We start from the raw sequence: 17,366 nt of genomic DNA, 5'->3' as shown, positions 1-17,366 counted from the left end.
GGATAGCAGGAAAAAAATTTTCACAAAAAAGGTCATGGGGCACTGGCAGAGGCTGCCCAGGGAGGGGGTTAAGTCACCGTCCCTGGAGATACTTAAAAGATGAGTAGACAAGGTGCTCAGGGACATGGTTTAGTGGCAGATAGGAACAGTTGGACTCGATGATCCAAGACGTCTTTTCCATCCTGGTGATTCTATGATCCTATGAACTGCCTTTTGTGGCCCAACAGCCACCTGGACACTTCTCCAGGTGTTTCTCAGATCTCTGAAGAACAAAGGAATGGCCAAAGCTTTGTTTCCCTTCTCCCTTTATTCATCCTTCCTTTTATAGGCTGGCACATAACAAGGTGTAGTTGCCATTTCTTTTTTTCTGTTCCACAAGCCTAGTACTTGGGTATTTGCTTTTTTTTAAAAAAATAGTAATTATATCCACATTTCCTCTTTCCTTGCGGAAATGCTGGAAACTCCAGTGCCTGAGTGCTGCTGGAGTTATGCAGTTATTGCAGTTATGCTGTGAAGCAGAGCTGTCCTTTGCCACTGGTGGGCTCAGGAGGTGCTGGCATGTGCAGCTCAGGAACAGGGCTCTCTGGGCTCTGTGCACAGCTGTTGTCCCCTTTGACATGGGTATGGCTGGAAGAGCTCCAGATGTACACCGCAATCAGGGTCCAACATGTAATCTAGCAGCGTTCAGGGTGGAAGGGGAAGGGTAGAGGTTATACACTTCCAGGGAATCACTGATAATGGTGCTAGAGATGGTACTTCTTTCAAAAATGCCTGAAAAATCCCCCAAAGAAATTGGATGGGAAGAAAGGAAGCTGTATGAAAAATGGTGTTTGGGGACACTGTGCCAGGTTTGCTCTTTTCGTCACATCTAAAAAAAAGCACATGCCAGTATATTCCCCAGCTGGCTGCTTGGGGGGGAGAGGAAATTGCCCAGGAAGGATTTGTTTAAAACATTTTTTTGAGCTACACAGCAGCTCATGGTGCAGCAAGGTCCCTGGATGGCCTATCATGTAGGACCAGAGCCCTCCCAGTCGAGGCAGCCAAGCAGCTGCAAAGCACCTCCCAAGCTCACAGCCACCACTGACTGAAGCTGGCACCTTTGTGAGCTCCAGTCGCTGGCCTGAAGAGGGAATGTTCCTCTCTCAAGTAACAAGTTATAGGATGAAAGGAAATGACCTCAAGTTGTGCCAGAGGAGTTTTATAGGATATTAGGAAAAAATTATTTACTGAGAGTGGTAAAGCATTGGCACAGGCTGCCCAGGGAAGTGGTAGAGTCACCACTCCTGGAGGCATTCAAAAAAATGTGTACAGATGACACTTCAGGACACGGTCTAGTAGGCACAGTGGTGTTGATGGTTGGACTTGATGATCTTAGAGGTCTTTTCCAACCTTAATGATTCTATGATTCTATATTCCTCCCCAGGCTCAAAGCCATGCCAACTCCACGATACCATTCAACCCAATCACACATTCGATTATAGCAACTTTTATTGAATCATAGTTAACTGCAATCAACACAACCGTGCCATTTAAGTCAGTTTCATTCCCTTAGCTTAATGAGATTTTTGTTCTTTACTTCAAGATTACTATCCAGCAATCAAGGATGCAAGAAGTGCTCAATACACACAGGAGTGCTAGATGTTTAGCAAGGCCACTATTTTCGTCCTGCTGACCCTACTCGACGATGGTGATGGACTTCTCCACAGAGATTGTTTTGATCACGTTTGAGATCAGCTTGGCTATTATTTTCTTCTCGCCTAGTCTTGTCGGTTTGCATATTATTTCAGACTTAATGATCCTACCAGGCTCTACATCCCTAAGGAGAAAGAAAAAACATAGCATGTTATTGTTCTTGCTTGCTGCTTTTGGATTGTTTCACTTCAAGAAATAGCAGCAGCATGTTTCTAGAGTGGGTATTTCCCTTCTCCTGTAACCAATATGCAGTAAGTGGAGCTTGGCTCAGTGGTGCTAGCTGGTGATCCTGGCCATCCTGGGGACCTTCCCCAGAATTCCCCATACTGCTGAAACACTAAATTCAGCTCTGAAGGAAGCAGCTGTGTTCACACCAGCCAGGCAGCACTTGAGATCACAGCCAGAGCCCGGGAAGAACCCCTGTCATGTTCAAATGCCCTGAACATACCAGCCTCTGCATGGGTCTTTCTGCTGCATGGACTGCACCCAAGCATGGTACCGTTTCAAACATACTTGCAAAGGATCCTGTTACTCCAATTCACTTAAGCACTTCTTCAAGGGAGATTGAAAAAAAGAGCAACAAAGCGAAGTCCTGCCAAGGTAATTTCATGCTTGGTTCATCTCCTTACCCCTCATCAAACGTTGCTATCTTAAATAAGCCCAAGCCCTCCACGAGCAGCTTGCAGTTGTCCAAAGTGGCATTCAGTTTGTTCTTGAAGATGAAGGCACATGTGAAGTCCTGGTTCAGTTTGGCTGTTTCTGGCATCTGGCAGAGTAGAAAAGACAGAAGCAAACCCAAATACTGGGGATCAGAGAGGTGATAAGGATGCTAGAGCTGCTGCAGGTTTGCTCCTCACCACCAGTACGGTGGGTGACAACCCCCTCACATGTTTTCCACCCTCCTGCAGCACCATGTGCTCTGCCCTGCTGCCTGTTTTCCGAACTCTTCTCTCTGGTTACTCAATATGTTTTTCTTTCAGGACGTAGAGCTGTGGGGTGAGAGAAGGGCCCTGTACAAACTGTCCTTTTCCATCTCCTCCCTTCAAGCAGCCCCTGCCTGCCCGTTTTAGATGGGGCAATAAAATCTTTATTTCATGTCTGCTTTCAACTTTCAAACAAAGGCTGAGTAGCCAAATAAAACACCAGGGAGTGAGCATTCTAGGAGGTAGCTGTTTGGAAGATCCTCTTGGGAATACTAACACCACCTTGGTGTTACAGCAAGTAGGACTTTAATCCTTGTCTCAGAGGAGCTGAGCTGGTGGCTGCCTCACCTCAACTGTGATGGGCGGGTACTCAAATCCGATTGCCACCTCCTTGGTGAACTTGTCATCTGTCTCCTGGACCTCAGCAATGGCAATGACTTGGACGAGCAGTTCATCTTCCACTGAGGCCAGCGTCTTCATGTACACATCGGGCTCAATTTTCATAGGGATCTCCCTCTCTGCAGAAGGAAAAACAGAACTCCATGCTTCATCACATGCCCATGAACCGGGTGGCAAAGTTGGGAGTGGGGTAAGCTGTATTTGCTGAGACCATCCCAGTTTTGCCTTGATTTAGGGGCCCCTCGGGGCAAGCCCCAGCTGGGTGACTGGTACCCAGCACACGCAACCCACAGGAAGGGTGGCTGAGCCCACACCATCTCTCTGTGTAGCTGAGCACTCGCTTGGGCTCATACCCAAGCATCTTAGTAGCCTTTGTTTCTGGTTGTCCCAGTTCTCATGGGGAGGCAGAGGAGTGTGAGGCTGAGTACATCTAAACCTATGTCCTCTGGTTTTCTGAGGCACTGCTTGCTAGAAAATTAGTGGCTTTCCTTTCACTTCAGATTTTATCTTTAATTGCCTGAACAAACTTCTAGTGGCTTGGAAAAGCCCTGGAGTCAGCAGCATTGGAGCCTGAACATTGCTTTAACCTCAAGCCTTCCTGGCTTCTGGGAATCAAAAAAATCACCTGTTCTTATCTCTAAATGTATGTAGCTGCCTTTATGTCCCAGTCTGCTGCATTTTGACAGCCACAGTATGAAACACTGTGCATGAAAACACTCAGCAATCACCAGCAGCAAAGATTATTTTTTTTTTTTTTGCAACAGTGACTCATGCTTGGAATGAGCAAGTGCTATTAATTATTCATCACTTGTTAGTCTCTTCTTTAGCAGTTTTCAGTCACATTGCTGAGGATCAGAAATGCAACCCAGGTCGTGCAAAGATGCGTAACGCACAGTAAACAGCTCTTGGGATCAGCCAGGCAGGCAGTCATGAGGTTGAAATTTGCTTGGGCAAAGAATTCAGAAAATAACACCCACCAGCATCGCCACCAGCTGTTCAACATTAGATTGGCAAGCACAAGAACAAAAATAAGGCTGAAATTTCCAGCCATCTAAATCCTGTGAGCAATCTGCTCCATATGGACACACTTAAAGCCTGCAGTGGCTTTGATGCTTACACAGTAAGGACGGGAGGAAGATGCTCCAGCACACCTTGCTCACACCATGAAAAGGTCTGTCTGCCCACAGTAAAGTATTTCTAACCATCTCATTGAAGCTGCAGCAGGGACAGGGCCTTCACGTTTTGGTTCTTGCTGTGGATCCCACTCTGTTACTGACACTCTCAAATGCAGTAACAAGAGAGGGAGGTAATAGGCAGGCAATTTCTGCTCTGTGTGTTCCTCACAGAGCCATGCGCTGACCTGTAGCTGAGCTATTACGAACCAGCTCAAGTGAAACACACACTGCGACAGTAAACAGCCTATAGAACACAGGAAGCTTGCTGTGCCTACCTGCTTTGCCTTCAAGCTTGACAGTCTCCTTGATACAACCAAGGTTGGCCTCAATTTTCCCAGTATAGGACTGCAGCTGGCAGGAGCCGAGAAGATTGATGGTCCAGCTCCCAGGAGCAGAGGCCTTCATTGTGATGGCCAGTTCAAGTGGACTGCCAGGATACAAAGCTGCTTTATTGCTTATCTCAAGTCGAAGCCCAGACTTGGAGATCGCCTCTTGCTGGACCACAGGTTTGGAGCCTGCATCAGCCATGGGCCCAGCTGAAGTGGAGCGTGCACGAGGTACCAGTCCTGAAGGGTTTATGAAGGAGGTAGCTTTCTCCATGGACAACCTTTCCTGTTTGGAACCTGGATGAAGAAAATAGATGGGTGATAGTTGTATCTCAGTCTTACTCAGAGCCACCTTCCCTTAATTTATGCTTCTTCTGCTGAGAAGCATAGGATGATAAGATGAAAAGAAATGGCCTTGAGTTGTGCCAAGAGAGGTTTAGATTGGATATTAGAAAAAATTTATTCATGGAAAAGGTTGTTAAGCATTGGCACAGGCTGCCCAGGGAAGTGGTTGAGTCACCATCCACAGATGTGTTTAAAAGACCTGTAGATGTGATGCTTAGGGTCATGGTTTAGCGGTGGAGTTGGCAGTGTTATGTTAACGGCTTGACTTGATGATCTTAAAGATCTTTCCTAGCCTTAATGATTCTACTATTCTAACTGTAGCATTTTGGACTGCAAGACTTTCCTGAAAGGGACACTTTATAGAGCATGGATGCTCCTAAATCTTTCAGCCTAAGATTTTCCTGCTCCTCACTGGAAAGGGTTTAACAGTCTAGCACAACATGTATGGATCTCAGAACTGTGAGTAGCAAATGCAGGGGTTTCTGTTTCAAGGATCGTCTGGGGAATGAAAAGACAAAAAGAAGAATGAAGAAATTAAGCAGCAGTAAGTCCAACCACTAAGTTGGTCATTCAGATGATTTCTTTCACCACCTGCAAGCTTGCTTGCACCAGTCCCTAAAGAGCAGCCTGCAGGTATCCCTAGGGGCATGAAGATGCTCAGGAGTACTGCTGCATCCCCCAGGTCTCCAGGCGTTATAGGGGGTTTGCCACTGCAGCTACCCCTGCAGTTTTCTCCTGGAGTAAACTTGCATTGTGGGGTGACCTACACAGCCAGGGGTGTCCTCTTTGGCACTATATTAGATGATGGGGGAAGTCACCTTCAGGGAACTTGTACTCCGCAGTGATGTCTTCTCGCTTGTTCTCCCCCACGGCTTTTGTGCTTATGTTCACACCGATGCTTCTGGTATCTGTGCTAACCTTCGTGTACTTTTTCTTGCCATTCACCTCCTTGACGACCCAGTAGACTTCATCAGCATTCACTTCTGAATACACAAACCTGCTGTCGAAGGGCAAATACACAACCCCATCTTTGACAGCCTTCACTGAGCATGGACCACACCGGAAAATACCTAGAAAGTACATTCAACACCATTTGCTTTTCCAAATATAAGCAGAGCCTCCTATTTTCCCTTCCACCCTCAGACCCACTCAAGCAAGAATCTGTGGCCATGGCAGTTGACCCTTAGAATAATAATAAATATTCTTCCAACTCAGTGATGAATTCCGAAAGCCCTCATTTATCCCATAGCTGTTTAGGCTTTTTTTGTAGATGACCAAGTTCTGGTAAGAGCTTTTAAGTGCTTTGCCTCACTTAAATAATTTTAAGGTTTGAAAGTCCTGCCTCAGTGATGGAGTCAGCCTAGTCCAGCCACCTGTGTCTGATGTCCTGGCAATACTCAACTTTCTGCACAGCCTTGAGGATTAATGTTTTCTTTCCTACCTCCAAACTCCCTGCTTCTGTGCAGGGAGGGTAGTTACTGATTTTGGCAGTCACTCCTCTCACCAAGGAATGGACTCATGACTTTCGCAGGACAACTCTACAGAAAGCATCTTTACCGGGGAAAGCTGTGGCACCTTTTAGTACAGACTGCTTTGAGCTCTCAGCTCCACCAGAGAAATCAGAGGATGGATGATGGTAAGGTAAGTGCTCTGATTTCCATCTGTGCACTCTGACCTCTAAAATGTCAATTATGTCCCCATAGCATCCTACAAGGTTGATTTTCTGTGTGCCAAGAAATGCTGTTGCTCCCATGCCAGGCTGAGACAGCAGGACAAGACCACCAGCTTTAAGATGTCACTGCTCAAGTGTGTGAAGATGTGCATGGGGAGCGTGTGCTTTGCTCATTGGGGGCCATGGTTCTATTAGTAAATGTCCCTGTCTCCATTTGGACCTGCAGAAGAGCCTCCCTAGGTGAATCCTACCTTGACTTTGCTCTTGAGGGGTTGAATCGATTGCCTGCCAGCCATCAAAACCATTTGGTAGGTCTGTCCGCTTCATCCAGACATCATTCCACACATGGAAGTTCCTGCATGCATTTGGATTGGAAAGAAAAAGAGTGACCTGTTACAGCCAGAGGAGTCATGATCTCCTTTCTTAATCCTTAAGTAGGGCAGATTTAATGGGGATTTGTGTGTAACCCTGTGAAATCCCACACTTTCTCTCTCTCCTTGGCAGCAGACCCGAAGCAGTAGGGAAATTCTCAAAGGAAAGGCTCCTGGGGCTAGGGAACACGGTGCTGAGGGGTGAGGTGAAGGGGTAGGAATCATTAACCCACTTTGACAGTACCAGACAGAGTCAAAGGACATCGAGGTCAGAGGTTCTCCAGATGCATTCAGGTAAATGTCAACTCTCAGGTTGTCATTCGTGTCGTGTGCTGAGTTGAAGTTAGTCACGCAGCGGGATGGGATCCCCAAGCAGCGCATGACTGTGACACAGACAAACAAAACACAGGGTCACAAAATCACTCAGGCTACTGGGAGCTTCTGGGGATCATCTCCCTCCACCTCTCTGCCCACCCAGGGTCCTTTAGAACAGGTACTCAAGACTGTCCAGACAGCTTTTGAATATCCATGAGGATGGAGATTCCACCGCTTCTCTGGACAACTTGTACTAACACTCCATCACCCTTACAGTGAAAAAAGCTTTTTTTTTCCAAGTTCAGATAGAACATTGGATATTTCCGGTTGTGCCCATCACCTCTGGTCCTGACACTGGGTGCTGCTGAGAATAGCCTGGCTTTGTTTGCTCCACTCCCTCCTGTTGGGTATTTATACACATGGATAAGATCCCCCAGGCCATGTCTTTTCCAGACTGAACAGTACCAGCTTCCTCAGCATCTCCTTACACAACAGACCCTGCCATCTCTGACTTTCAGAGGCATAGTAATTTGGCTTACTGGCACAGCATTTAGGATACCCGAGAAGCAAGGCGGTTCACTGCTTACCTGTGGTGAGGACTCCTGCAAAGACCCAACATTGACCATAAAGGACAGGCTTTTTCGTTTTGTAATACTTCTGCAAAATTAAGACGCTCCCAAGCCAATCTGTAGGAGGGGTCCCTTTGCTGTAGTTCCCTGACCAATTCCCCAGCAGGACGCCACTGTCATCATTGGCATTAACCTGTGGCCATACACACATGCAAAGGAGAAAAATACAGGTGTGAGGCTGAATGAAGCATAAACCCTGGGATCTTTGCCCGCCCTGAGGCTCCCCAGGTGATTTGCAGCCCTGTGGTACCAAGGGAGGTCACTGGTGCTGGCTGGGGACTCCCCTGTTTGGAAACCATCCACCTGGATGCCCAGAGGAAGGTGGTACTGCTGCTCAGGGCAGCCATAATACACTTTTCATCTTGTATCCTAAACCACAGAGCTCCTGGAAGGGTTCCACTGCAGAGAGTAGATGCCCTCCCAAAACACAGCCCTTGTGTTGGGCCTGACAACCCTGCTGCTGGGGAAGGAAAACCGCCAGAGCACCTGCAAGCTTTGGAGATGGGGAAATACTGTATTTCGCTTGCCTCTTCTCCACTCAAAATGCCTCTGGCTCATGGTTTCCCAAAACAACCCATTTCAGATGCATCATGAAATGGTGTTCCATTCCCCAGGGAAAGAAGAGCAAGTAAAAAAGAGGGTGGAAAGCTGGGGGTGGAAAGCTGGAGGTGCAAAGCTTCTCATAGCGAGGCATACCAAAGCAGACATGGCTCTAGTCACAGGCACAGGATCTCTTCTTTCATTCAGCTTGAGGTTACTTTTGTCCAGCAGATACATGCAGGCTTCCAAGATGGAGTCTTCAAACTGTTATGAAGAGAAAGTTGAGACTTTTTTGTACACCATTCTAAAACAGAATTAGCTCAAGTACTACACAGCCTATCTAAGTACTTGGAGGAAACTGTCTGAGTAGCCATAGCTTCTAAACTTCCTTTACAATATTGAATTTTCAAGCTTATGGGGCAACCCAAAGCTGTTCTCTCCAAAGAAGGGCTTAAACAAAAACCCACCTTGGAAGAAAAAAGTCATATGTCTTGCAAACACAATCGGGACCAGCAATCTTTACTTCTGTGATATTCCTAAGTCACCTACGTCATCTCCTTGCAACCCTGCAAATTACTCATAAGAGTAATGAAAATTTAAGAGCGCTACAGTTATTCGGTCTATTGACATAGCTACACAATTAATCCAGTGGTAGGGGGAGAGGTACATAGATGCTGATTATTACAGTAAAAGATTCCTAATTACTATAGCAATTACTCATAAAGCTGCTTTATGTCCAATTCACAGAGATGTCAAACATCTGACCCAATGAAAGTTGGCAGAATATCAATATTAATTCTCATTGCTTAACGGCAGAATAAATATTAGGACAGGAACAGTCCCTCTGGAATAATGCCCTTTAGTCCCTTAGTGGAAAAGGCATCATCATGAGCTCTTTTTCTGGGTTATCTACATCTTGCATCTTGAAATCACAGACTTGTAAACCAAAATAAAAGAAAAAAAAAAAGTGACAAAATCCCCAAGTTCCAACATTTCTTAGTGAGGAATTTTGTACGGATAGGGTGCAGGATGCTCTGTATAGTTGCCTGTGTGCGTTCTACAGGGTGCAAATAAACTTGCTCGGGCATCCACCTCTCATCTGTAGCCTGGGTGAGTTTGTCGTTCCACTCCGCTGCAGTTATCTCAGAGGCAGAATGAAGGAACACCCTTCCTGAGAGTGCAGGCTGATTCTGTCCTGCACCCAACTGTTCACCATGCAGTCGGTGAAGGCACCACCGGAATGATGACAACCTCAGCCAGTGCTTTTCCCCTATATTTTCCCGATCACAATGCAACAGTAAAGCATCAGAATTTTTTTCCCTTTTCCAGCTCCCAAGCTGGTTTACTGATGGACGCTGTGTTGCATGAGAGTGGGGAGGATTCCTTATGGGAATCTTTTCAACCAGAAATGCTCCATGCCCAATTTCCAATTCCATTGCCAGAGGCCTCATGACCTGCCTATAAATGGGCCATTAAATCCTGTTCTTAAGCTGTGTCTGGGGAAAACACTTAAGGATGCAGATTACTCTAATCAGGTGAGCTCTGCCGGTGAAGCTGGCAGGATTATTCAAGCGCTTTGAGCTACCCATGGGTTAAACTGTTTATAGGTCTAAGTCATTGAAATGAATGTCTAAAGGATAAAGAACAAACAGGGGTAATAATACCAAGAAGACAGCTGTATTTTACCTGTCCGAAATTCCAGGGTTTACCATATATGCTGAACGCAGACCCAGCATAGATGTAGCCTGTATCATTGAGCACATACTCCTTTCTCTGCGCCTCATCGGCCAGGAACACAACATCATCTGGAGTGAAAAAAATCCCTCAGATGTAAAGTTGCACTCACACTATACAAAATGTTTATTGGAAATCTAAACTGGAGGACCTGGTGGTCTGTAATGTTCACATCAAACGACGACTGTGCAGCACTCACTATTTTTCCTATAGAGGAAGGATTTCCAATAGGACTAGTCCTTATTTTACCCCTGTAGGAGTATTGCTATATGACCATTGTTTTATTTTAGCAAAAGGCTTCCTTCTGAACACTTTAGTGGACTGGGAAAGCAGCAGGGAGAACCAGGGGACCGGTACCAACCAACAATGCATGTTTTTCTTCTGGTTATTTTTTCACCCGGATTCTAAGCCAACTCAGCCCTTTCAGTTAATATTTGTGCTGATGCAGGGAAACAGAGAGGGGTGACATAGAAGTGATAATAGAGGTGACAGAGAGAAGCCCCTTAACCTGGCACCCGGGACTCCAGTGGCTCTTTGCTATCGCCCAGATTCTGTTGCCTCTGAGAGGAAACTACTTATTGCGTTTTAAGGAGAAAAAGCAATGCATGTGGGAAAGAGAGGAGGAAAAATGCGAGGAGCAGCTCTCCTATGGGCCATCCCTGGCAGCAGTAATTATCACCCCCAGTTGCAAGACCACTCACCTTTGCACCAAGGATTGAACAAAAGGTAGATAGCATTGTTTTGGGGCTGGTAAATGTTAGTCCCAGTCTTCACGTTCAGGGTGTATTTTCCCACTGGGGCCCTGGGGGAGCTGGTGACAGACAGCACGCACTGGGGAGGCAACAAGAAGAGGTGGTGTGACGGACCCTTCACCACAGCCACAGGCACTGCACAAGCACAGCACAAGTACTGAAGGTGGTGGCCACAGGGATGCACGTGGGAGAGGAGTCGGGCACATCCTGCTTATGCAGTGGGGGAAGCAATGAATTAATTACAGCAAGGTTGCTGTCCATTTAAAATTCCGGGGCTAAAGGAAAGCAGGACAAGGGTATGAGTGTTTGCTCTATTGATCCAAATGGTCTCAGTGTTGCTACCCTCCACCATTGTCCTGCTTGGGAGCATGGTCCACGAGCTCTACCTGTTTGCCATTCATCTTGAAGACGGAGATATGCCACCCATTGGGGTCTTGCTCCTTCTTTGGGTTCAGTGACATCAGTGTTCCCCTGGTTTTCATTGGCTTTTCACCTGGAAACAAATCAACACAGGATGCGGGAAGGCTGCACAGGTCTGCAACAACTGTGCAGTGCCAGGCAACAGGAACAGGCAGGCAGAGGCTGCCGGGGCTCTCCCAATTTGCCTGATGGCCATGGAGGGGAGACCTGCTTACCAATGCCAAAACGCATTGACAGCTTGTCGGTAGGTTTCAGATCCCTGCTCAAGGTGAGCTGCATCTGAAAGGCCTGCCCGCGTCGCACCACCAGGTTCTCAATGTCGTACGCATCCGTGTGGTGCAGAACGGAGTTCCTGCTCTTGAGAAAGTCAATCCCAGTGACCTTCAGACCTGTACCTGGAAAGCATTTAGCAGAGGGGGAGAGAGAACAAAGAAAAGTAGGTTGATGGTGATAGCAAGCGCCTCAGTAAAGACAGTTTTCTTTTCAGTAGAGCACTGGGAATCATCAAAACACTGAGTGTCCAGTGGTCTAGCACAAGGAATCACACCAAGGACCACCAGAGCTGATGGATGGTACAAGTTTATATATATATACACACACACACACACACTACACTGTATATAATATAGCTTAATGTAACGTAACGTAACATAACGTAAATACTCAAGAGTATGTATATAGAAATACATAGTTTTGTTGCTGGAGTGGGTTACAGAAGATTCCAGTGGTGAGCTTGCTGCAGCCATCCACGATGAGCAGGGATGACTGCTTGCCTTGCCCTATGACTGTTCGGCCACAGGTGGCTGTGGTGTGCCTTTGCCTTTCTCCTTCCCAGCCCAGGGAATCCAAGGAATATTTGACCTCTGAGGTGGCCTTGATTGAGTGGGGAATGAGCAGCTTGAGGGAGGCAGCAGCAGTAAGAGATGTAGCCTGAAGATTTCTGCCCCTGCCAGCAGCCAGGCATCCAAATAACATGAGGGCATCTCCATGCATGCCAAGCTCACACGGCCACATACCTTTGAGGCTGCTTTCTCAGCAGCCAAAAGGCTGCAAGTGGGATCTCACTGGTTTGGAAGTCCACATCCACTGGACCTCTGCCTGCATTTGGATGCTGCCAGTTGGCCGAGGGAGCCACAGCTTGCCATGGGCCAGGAAGACAGCATGACTGCAAGTTTTGTTGCAATACTTAAAGTCTTGCTTCTGCAAAAGTCTTGCTTCCTCCTTAAAAGTTTAGAGGGGACAGTGCATCCGCATGCCATACTCACAGCTGCTTCGAGACAGCTCTGCTCCCTAAGCATCTTGCATAGGATCCCACTAAAGATCCTGACCATTGCAGCATGCCCATGAGCAGCACCCATAGTCCTGCTGTGTCTCTGAGCCCTCTTCTTCTTGCCCCCATCTGCTCAGCTGCTTTGATGTTGGCACCTCACCAAAACTAAGGCTGTGACAGCAACTCCTCTTTGCTGCTAGACTGTGCCCTGCCACGCACATGGTGCATCAGCTCCTGGAGACAAATGTGTCTTTGTTACTGCAGGTATTAACAGGAGTAGGAGTAGCAGTAGTAGTGGTAGTAATAAGGAGAAGAAAGCACAGGGCAGCTTAAAAATTCAACCTCACTCTTTATCTCAGCATATTTCCTTCTGGTCAAAGGCTTGCCTTATATTAGCATTGAACACATCCTTCATGATTATCAAGTACTGATTAAAAGTAGCTTTAATTACAAAACGTAGCGCACAGAAGCTCTAAGTGAGCCAAATACACTGAAACTGGTGTCCCCTTGACTGTTGAGACCCCCAGTGTCGCTGGGATGCCGTGAGCCTGGGAGATGTGACTCTTCAGGATTCTGAGGATGATTCTTTGTGTTTTGCCCTCAAAAATTACTCCCAAATAATATCACAACTGTCATTAATCAACATCTTATGGAATTCTGCATATGTGAATCTCTTCAAGAGTTTTTTTCCAAGGACTTTGTTTCTCCTGCAACCAAAGGAAGGCCTGGGGCCAGGAGGCAGCTGTGCTGCAGAGATGCTGCCTCTCTAGGGGGATGCTAAATATGGGGGGCAGCTCTCTGTCCTGCTTCACATCAACTGGTGCTTTTGCCTTTTGACTTCAGCACAGCTTTGGACTCCAGCATGAGACCCTGCCAGGTGCCTCACTCACATTCATTCCCAATGCAACAGCTGATTTTGAAGCACGAGGCATTTTAAATCACCGTATTCTGAGCTGCTCTCCCCTCCTGCAAGTCCACATGGGAGCAGGGCTGGGAAAAGGGCATGGGGGTCCAAGAAGCACAAGCTGGCATCATGCTTGAGTAAAAGCTGCTCGTTTTATTTTGTCACTTTATGTAACATAGAAGGTCTTGTGGTTTTTATTAACAGAATAATTAAAACACCTAAGTAGAAGTTAAGACATAATCAAGGACATCTCTGGAATAATATCTGGTGAATGTTATTCTATTTTAAAAAATGTTCTCCACATTTTATTCTGTAAGTTGTATCTAAATTCCAAACAACTTTCTCACCAATTTCACATCTTTTAAAAAATTTCATCTCAGTATTTTCAGCCAGTTAGAAGATACTTAGCATTGAACTTAGCATTGAGTAAAAAGCAAAGCTTGAGCAAAGAGAAAGACCTCAGCTTTCAATAAAGATAGGGATTTGGGGGTTACTGCTTCAGGCTTTGGCACGCTGCCCGGGTGTGACAGGGAAAGCCAGAGCATGCCAGAACATGGCCAAGCTGTATTTCTTTTGAAGTGTCTAACCTGTCTTGTAACTGCCCATTAAATAGCCTTAAAGGATAAATTCCGTGTAAACAGGAGGGAGTAACAATACCTCAAAAGCATTTGGCTTGTGATTGATTCAGACAAAGATACGGGAGAGTGAGGAAACTTAAAACTGCCTATGGTAACTTAGACATTAGTAAGTCAAAGGCATAATGGTCTCAAATGATTAGTTCACAAAATGTCTTGACAGATTCACACGGTACCGGGCAACCGTGATAACTTGAGTATCAACAAGATCCACCCCTAACAATAAAGAGGCTGAAATGTATTTGTAACCGCAGTGGCATAAGAGATGCCGTAGGCAGGGCTGGATGCAGGGCAGGCTGAAATCAGTGGCACGCTTCCTACTGTGACATTCCTGGCAATGACCGCAGCCTTGAGTAAACTGAACTGATGCCCATGGATCCCCAACAGATTATTGCTTTTGTGTGTTTCTTCTTAGTAACTATGTAAAGCATATTTATCTTAATTACATAACAATTATCAGTGGCACACCAAATAGGCTTAAAATTGACTATCACTTTTTACTTACCTGATTTCATTTTCGAGTGCTTTTTGTTTGCTTGCTGCCTGCCAGATGCCAGCCTTGGGCTGACGTTTAGCTCAGTGAGGCGTGTGTGGGTGTGCGTGTATGTCAAAAAATTTCAGCTGAAATTGCCCTCTTGAGAAGAACAAGAGGAAGTGCGTCTTCCTCAGCATTAGCAAATTTCCAGCCACCAAAGCTGCTAAACTTTGTTCCTTACCCTGACGAAGGGCTGATAAGCCACTAGAAAACAGTCCTGGAGGTGGGAAAGGGCCTTGGGTGGATGTGGGAGCGAATACATAGGATGGCTGTAGAACAGGGCTCTGGGAAATTTGTCCTTCCAGCATTTCCTAAGTTAGGGACTGCATTTCCATTCCTTGATGCTGGAAATGGCTGGTGTTGGGGATGTACATAGAGAAAATACGGAAAGCAGACACCTTGGAATACACCCTGACAATGCAGAGGATTGTGCCAAAGACCTATCCCCATGTGGTGCTGCCCATCAATCGCACTGCACTTATTCCTGTGCAAACACACCTGTGATACTCTGTGACCCGGCTGGCGTGGTGTTCCGTGCCAAGAAATGCCACAGAGTAAGCTGGTGACGCACTCAATGCCATGTCTGAGGGAGTTTGGCTGCAGCTGCCCTCCCGTGCAGCTTTTGGCTTCCTGCTCTGCCTCCTGCCTGGGGCATGGGGCTGGGTGTCCCTACGTCCCATACTCGGCTGCCTGCAGGCAACCTGGTTTGCCAGCATGGGAATTAACAGCTTACAGCAAAGCTGAGTGTGCTGAGAATGAGCCTGCTCACGCGATGGAGGCTTGAGCTGCGAGAGGCAGCCCTAGCTGCACTCCGTCCTGGGGCAGGCCAGAGGCAAACTCAAATTCCGTCAGAAAACTTTTTCCATTTTTAAAAGAAATTTCAAGACAGTATCTGTATTTTTGTCTCCTGGTTCTGTGATTTATCCGTTCTAGAGTTCCTTCCTACACTAACCCACTTGCTCCACTGCATGCCTTCCTAGGAAGGTGTTCAGAGCTTTGAAAAGCACAGTGGTCACCCAGAACACAAAAAGGGGACATGGGGGCTTTGCACTGGGAAGGATCGAGGGCATTTTTACCAGGAGGATGAGGTGATGGGTTTAAAAAAATTATATTAATACAAACAATAGTGTTTATAGCATGCCCGGCTTCAGTGGAAACAAGGGCTGCTCAGGACCCAAGGGAAGTGGGATGGAACTGTAGTTTCGCAAGAGGGCAAAATCCGGACGTCTGCATTTTACTCCTCATCCTTGCCCAGCCTCCAGCAAACAGTCTCTCACACCCCAGAGACGTGAGACCACGTGCCAAAGATGCAGCTTCCTAGAAAAATTCAGCTCATCAACGTCTGGAATATGGAGATATGAAATGGAGGGGCTCAAAGCACTGTCAGGACACTCTTCCCATGCTGATGGCTGTGGAGACCTGCTCTCAGCTCCATTGTATCACCTAGTATAGCTGCCCAGCTACGCCCCAGATCCCAGGAATTTTGGGCATCCTGGGGTGTAGGGTTGGCCTCAGGAGCACAGCCAGCACTCATAGTTCAGCAGCTGCTATAGGAATGACTCAAAAACCTTTCTAGGTAGGTACAGGATCTTCTAACAATAGGGCAGGCAAGACAGCCAGGTGTTGGAGCTTGAGTCCAAGTGAATCCCTTTTTCAGTTATTTTGAAACTTCTGTCAGATGCGATTAACCATTGCTAAAGAACAATAATCTACATAATTAAGTAGCTTGGAAGAAAGAAAATCCTTCTGCTTTGAAGCAGAATAAGTTTAGAAAAGCTGCACTTTTTTCCCACTATCATCAATAAAGCCACATATCTACAAGCTGATGAGAAGTCGGTTGCATTTTTCAGTCGGTTTATCAATCCATGAAAACCAGAGTTTGTACAGCCAGAGCAAACCTATCCGCTGTGAACAGTGGTGGCACTGAAGCACCATTCCCCCAGTGTATCACTCCTAGCAAGCAGAGGGGTGAGAAACCGTCCACCTCCAATGAAGCCGCCATCCTTCCTGCAGGAGACCTGCCAAGCTGTGCATCTAACAGAGGCTGTTGTATTGAATGTTAAAAACTCACCTGTGTTATCACTCATGGTTCTTGTTGGTATTTTGGTCCGAAGTGCCTGCAATGCCAGCAGCTTCTGAGCTCCTGAGTAGCCTCTGCTGGTTGCTTCTGAGCGTGGAGAAGGAAGCCCTTTTTATCAGGGCTCGCTCTGAGGTGTCAGCAGGTCCACTGCCAAGGGGTGGTGTTTAGAGAAAGGAAGTTGCTGTGGAAAAAAAAAAAAAAAAAAAAGACTACAACTCCCTTTGCACATATTCAGACAGTGAAAAACAGCGAAACTTAAATCCCAACTCACATGGAAGGTGGATTTGCATAATCAGATGACAAGTGGACAGACCATTTGCTGATAAACCATAAAATCATGGGCTAGATGAGTAACAAGAATTCACCTATGCCCTAACATCCAGGTTACCAGGACTGCAACTCAAGGGCTAACTTTACAAGGCAGCTAACAAACATTTGATCCTTCAGAAAACAGGGCTCCCTGTTAGGACCAGCCTAACTTTCTTTGAAGTTAATGATATTTTTGTCATGACGTTTGAGATAGATGCACTTGAAGCTGTGGGCTAAAATCCAGAGTTTACATGTGTGGGCTGGAAAGCCCAAGGATTTTGACATTAGCCCGATCTCCACAGGATCAGGCAGATGCCAGGGGAGGTAGCTCGTGCTGGAG

General features: G+C 46.6%; 1 protein-coding gene across 1 annotated transcript; it reads right to left on the bottom strand.

Annotated features, from left to right (window-relative positions):
- Positions 1–1,489: 1,489 nt before the first annotated feature.
- Positions 1,490–16,869, bottom strand: TGM4 (transglutaminase 4). Its single transcript, XM_054058977.1, has 14 exons — positions 16,709–16,869; positions 11,509–11,688; positions 11,260–11,366; positions 10,823–10,952; positions 10,074–10,192; positions 8,544–8,651; positions 7,806–7,980; positions 7,148–7,286; positions 6,784–6,887; positions 5,679–5,930; positions 4,465–4,812; positions 2,964–3,133; positions 2,322–2,458; positions 1,490–1,816 (listed from the first exon to the last, which is right to left on the bottom strand). Exons 1-14 carry the CDS (start codon positions 16,722–16,724, stop codon positions 1,675–1,677), a joined length of 2,127 nt encoding a protein of 708 aa, XP_053914952.1. The 5' UTR covers positions 16,725–16,869; the 3' UTR covers positions 1,490–1,674.
- Between the last annotated feature and the right edge of the window lie 497 nt (positions 16,870–17,366).

Source organism: Cuculus canorus, chromosome 2, assembly GCF_017976375.1.
Source record: "Cuculus canorus isolate bCucCan1 chromosome 2, bCucCan1.pri, whole genome shotgun sequence".
Classification (NCBI taxonomy): domain Eukaryota; kingdom Metazoa; phylum Chordata; class Aves; order Cuculiformes; family Cuculidae; genus Cuculus; species Cuculus canorus.
This window is presented reverse-complemented; position numbering and strand designations above follow the sequence as displayed.

Coding starts and splice junctions, on each gene's coding strand:
- TGM4 (XM_054058977.1), bottom strand. Junction 4,813..5,678: donor GGAGTACAAGTTCCCTGAAG/GTGACTTCCCCC, acceptor TTCTTCATCCAG/GTTCCAAACAGGAAAGGTTG. Junction 3,134..4,464: donor CAAGCTTGAAGGCAAAGCAG/GTAGGCACAGCA, acceptor TTCCTTCTGCAG/AGAGGGAGATCCCTATGAAA.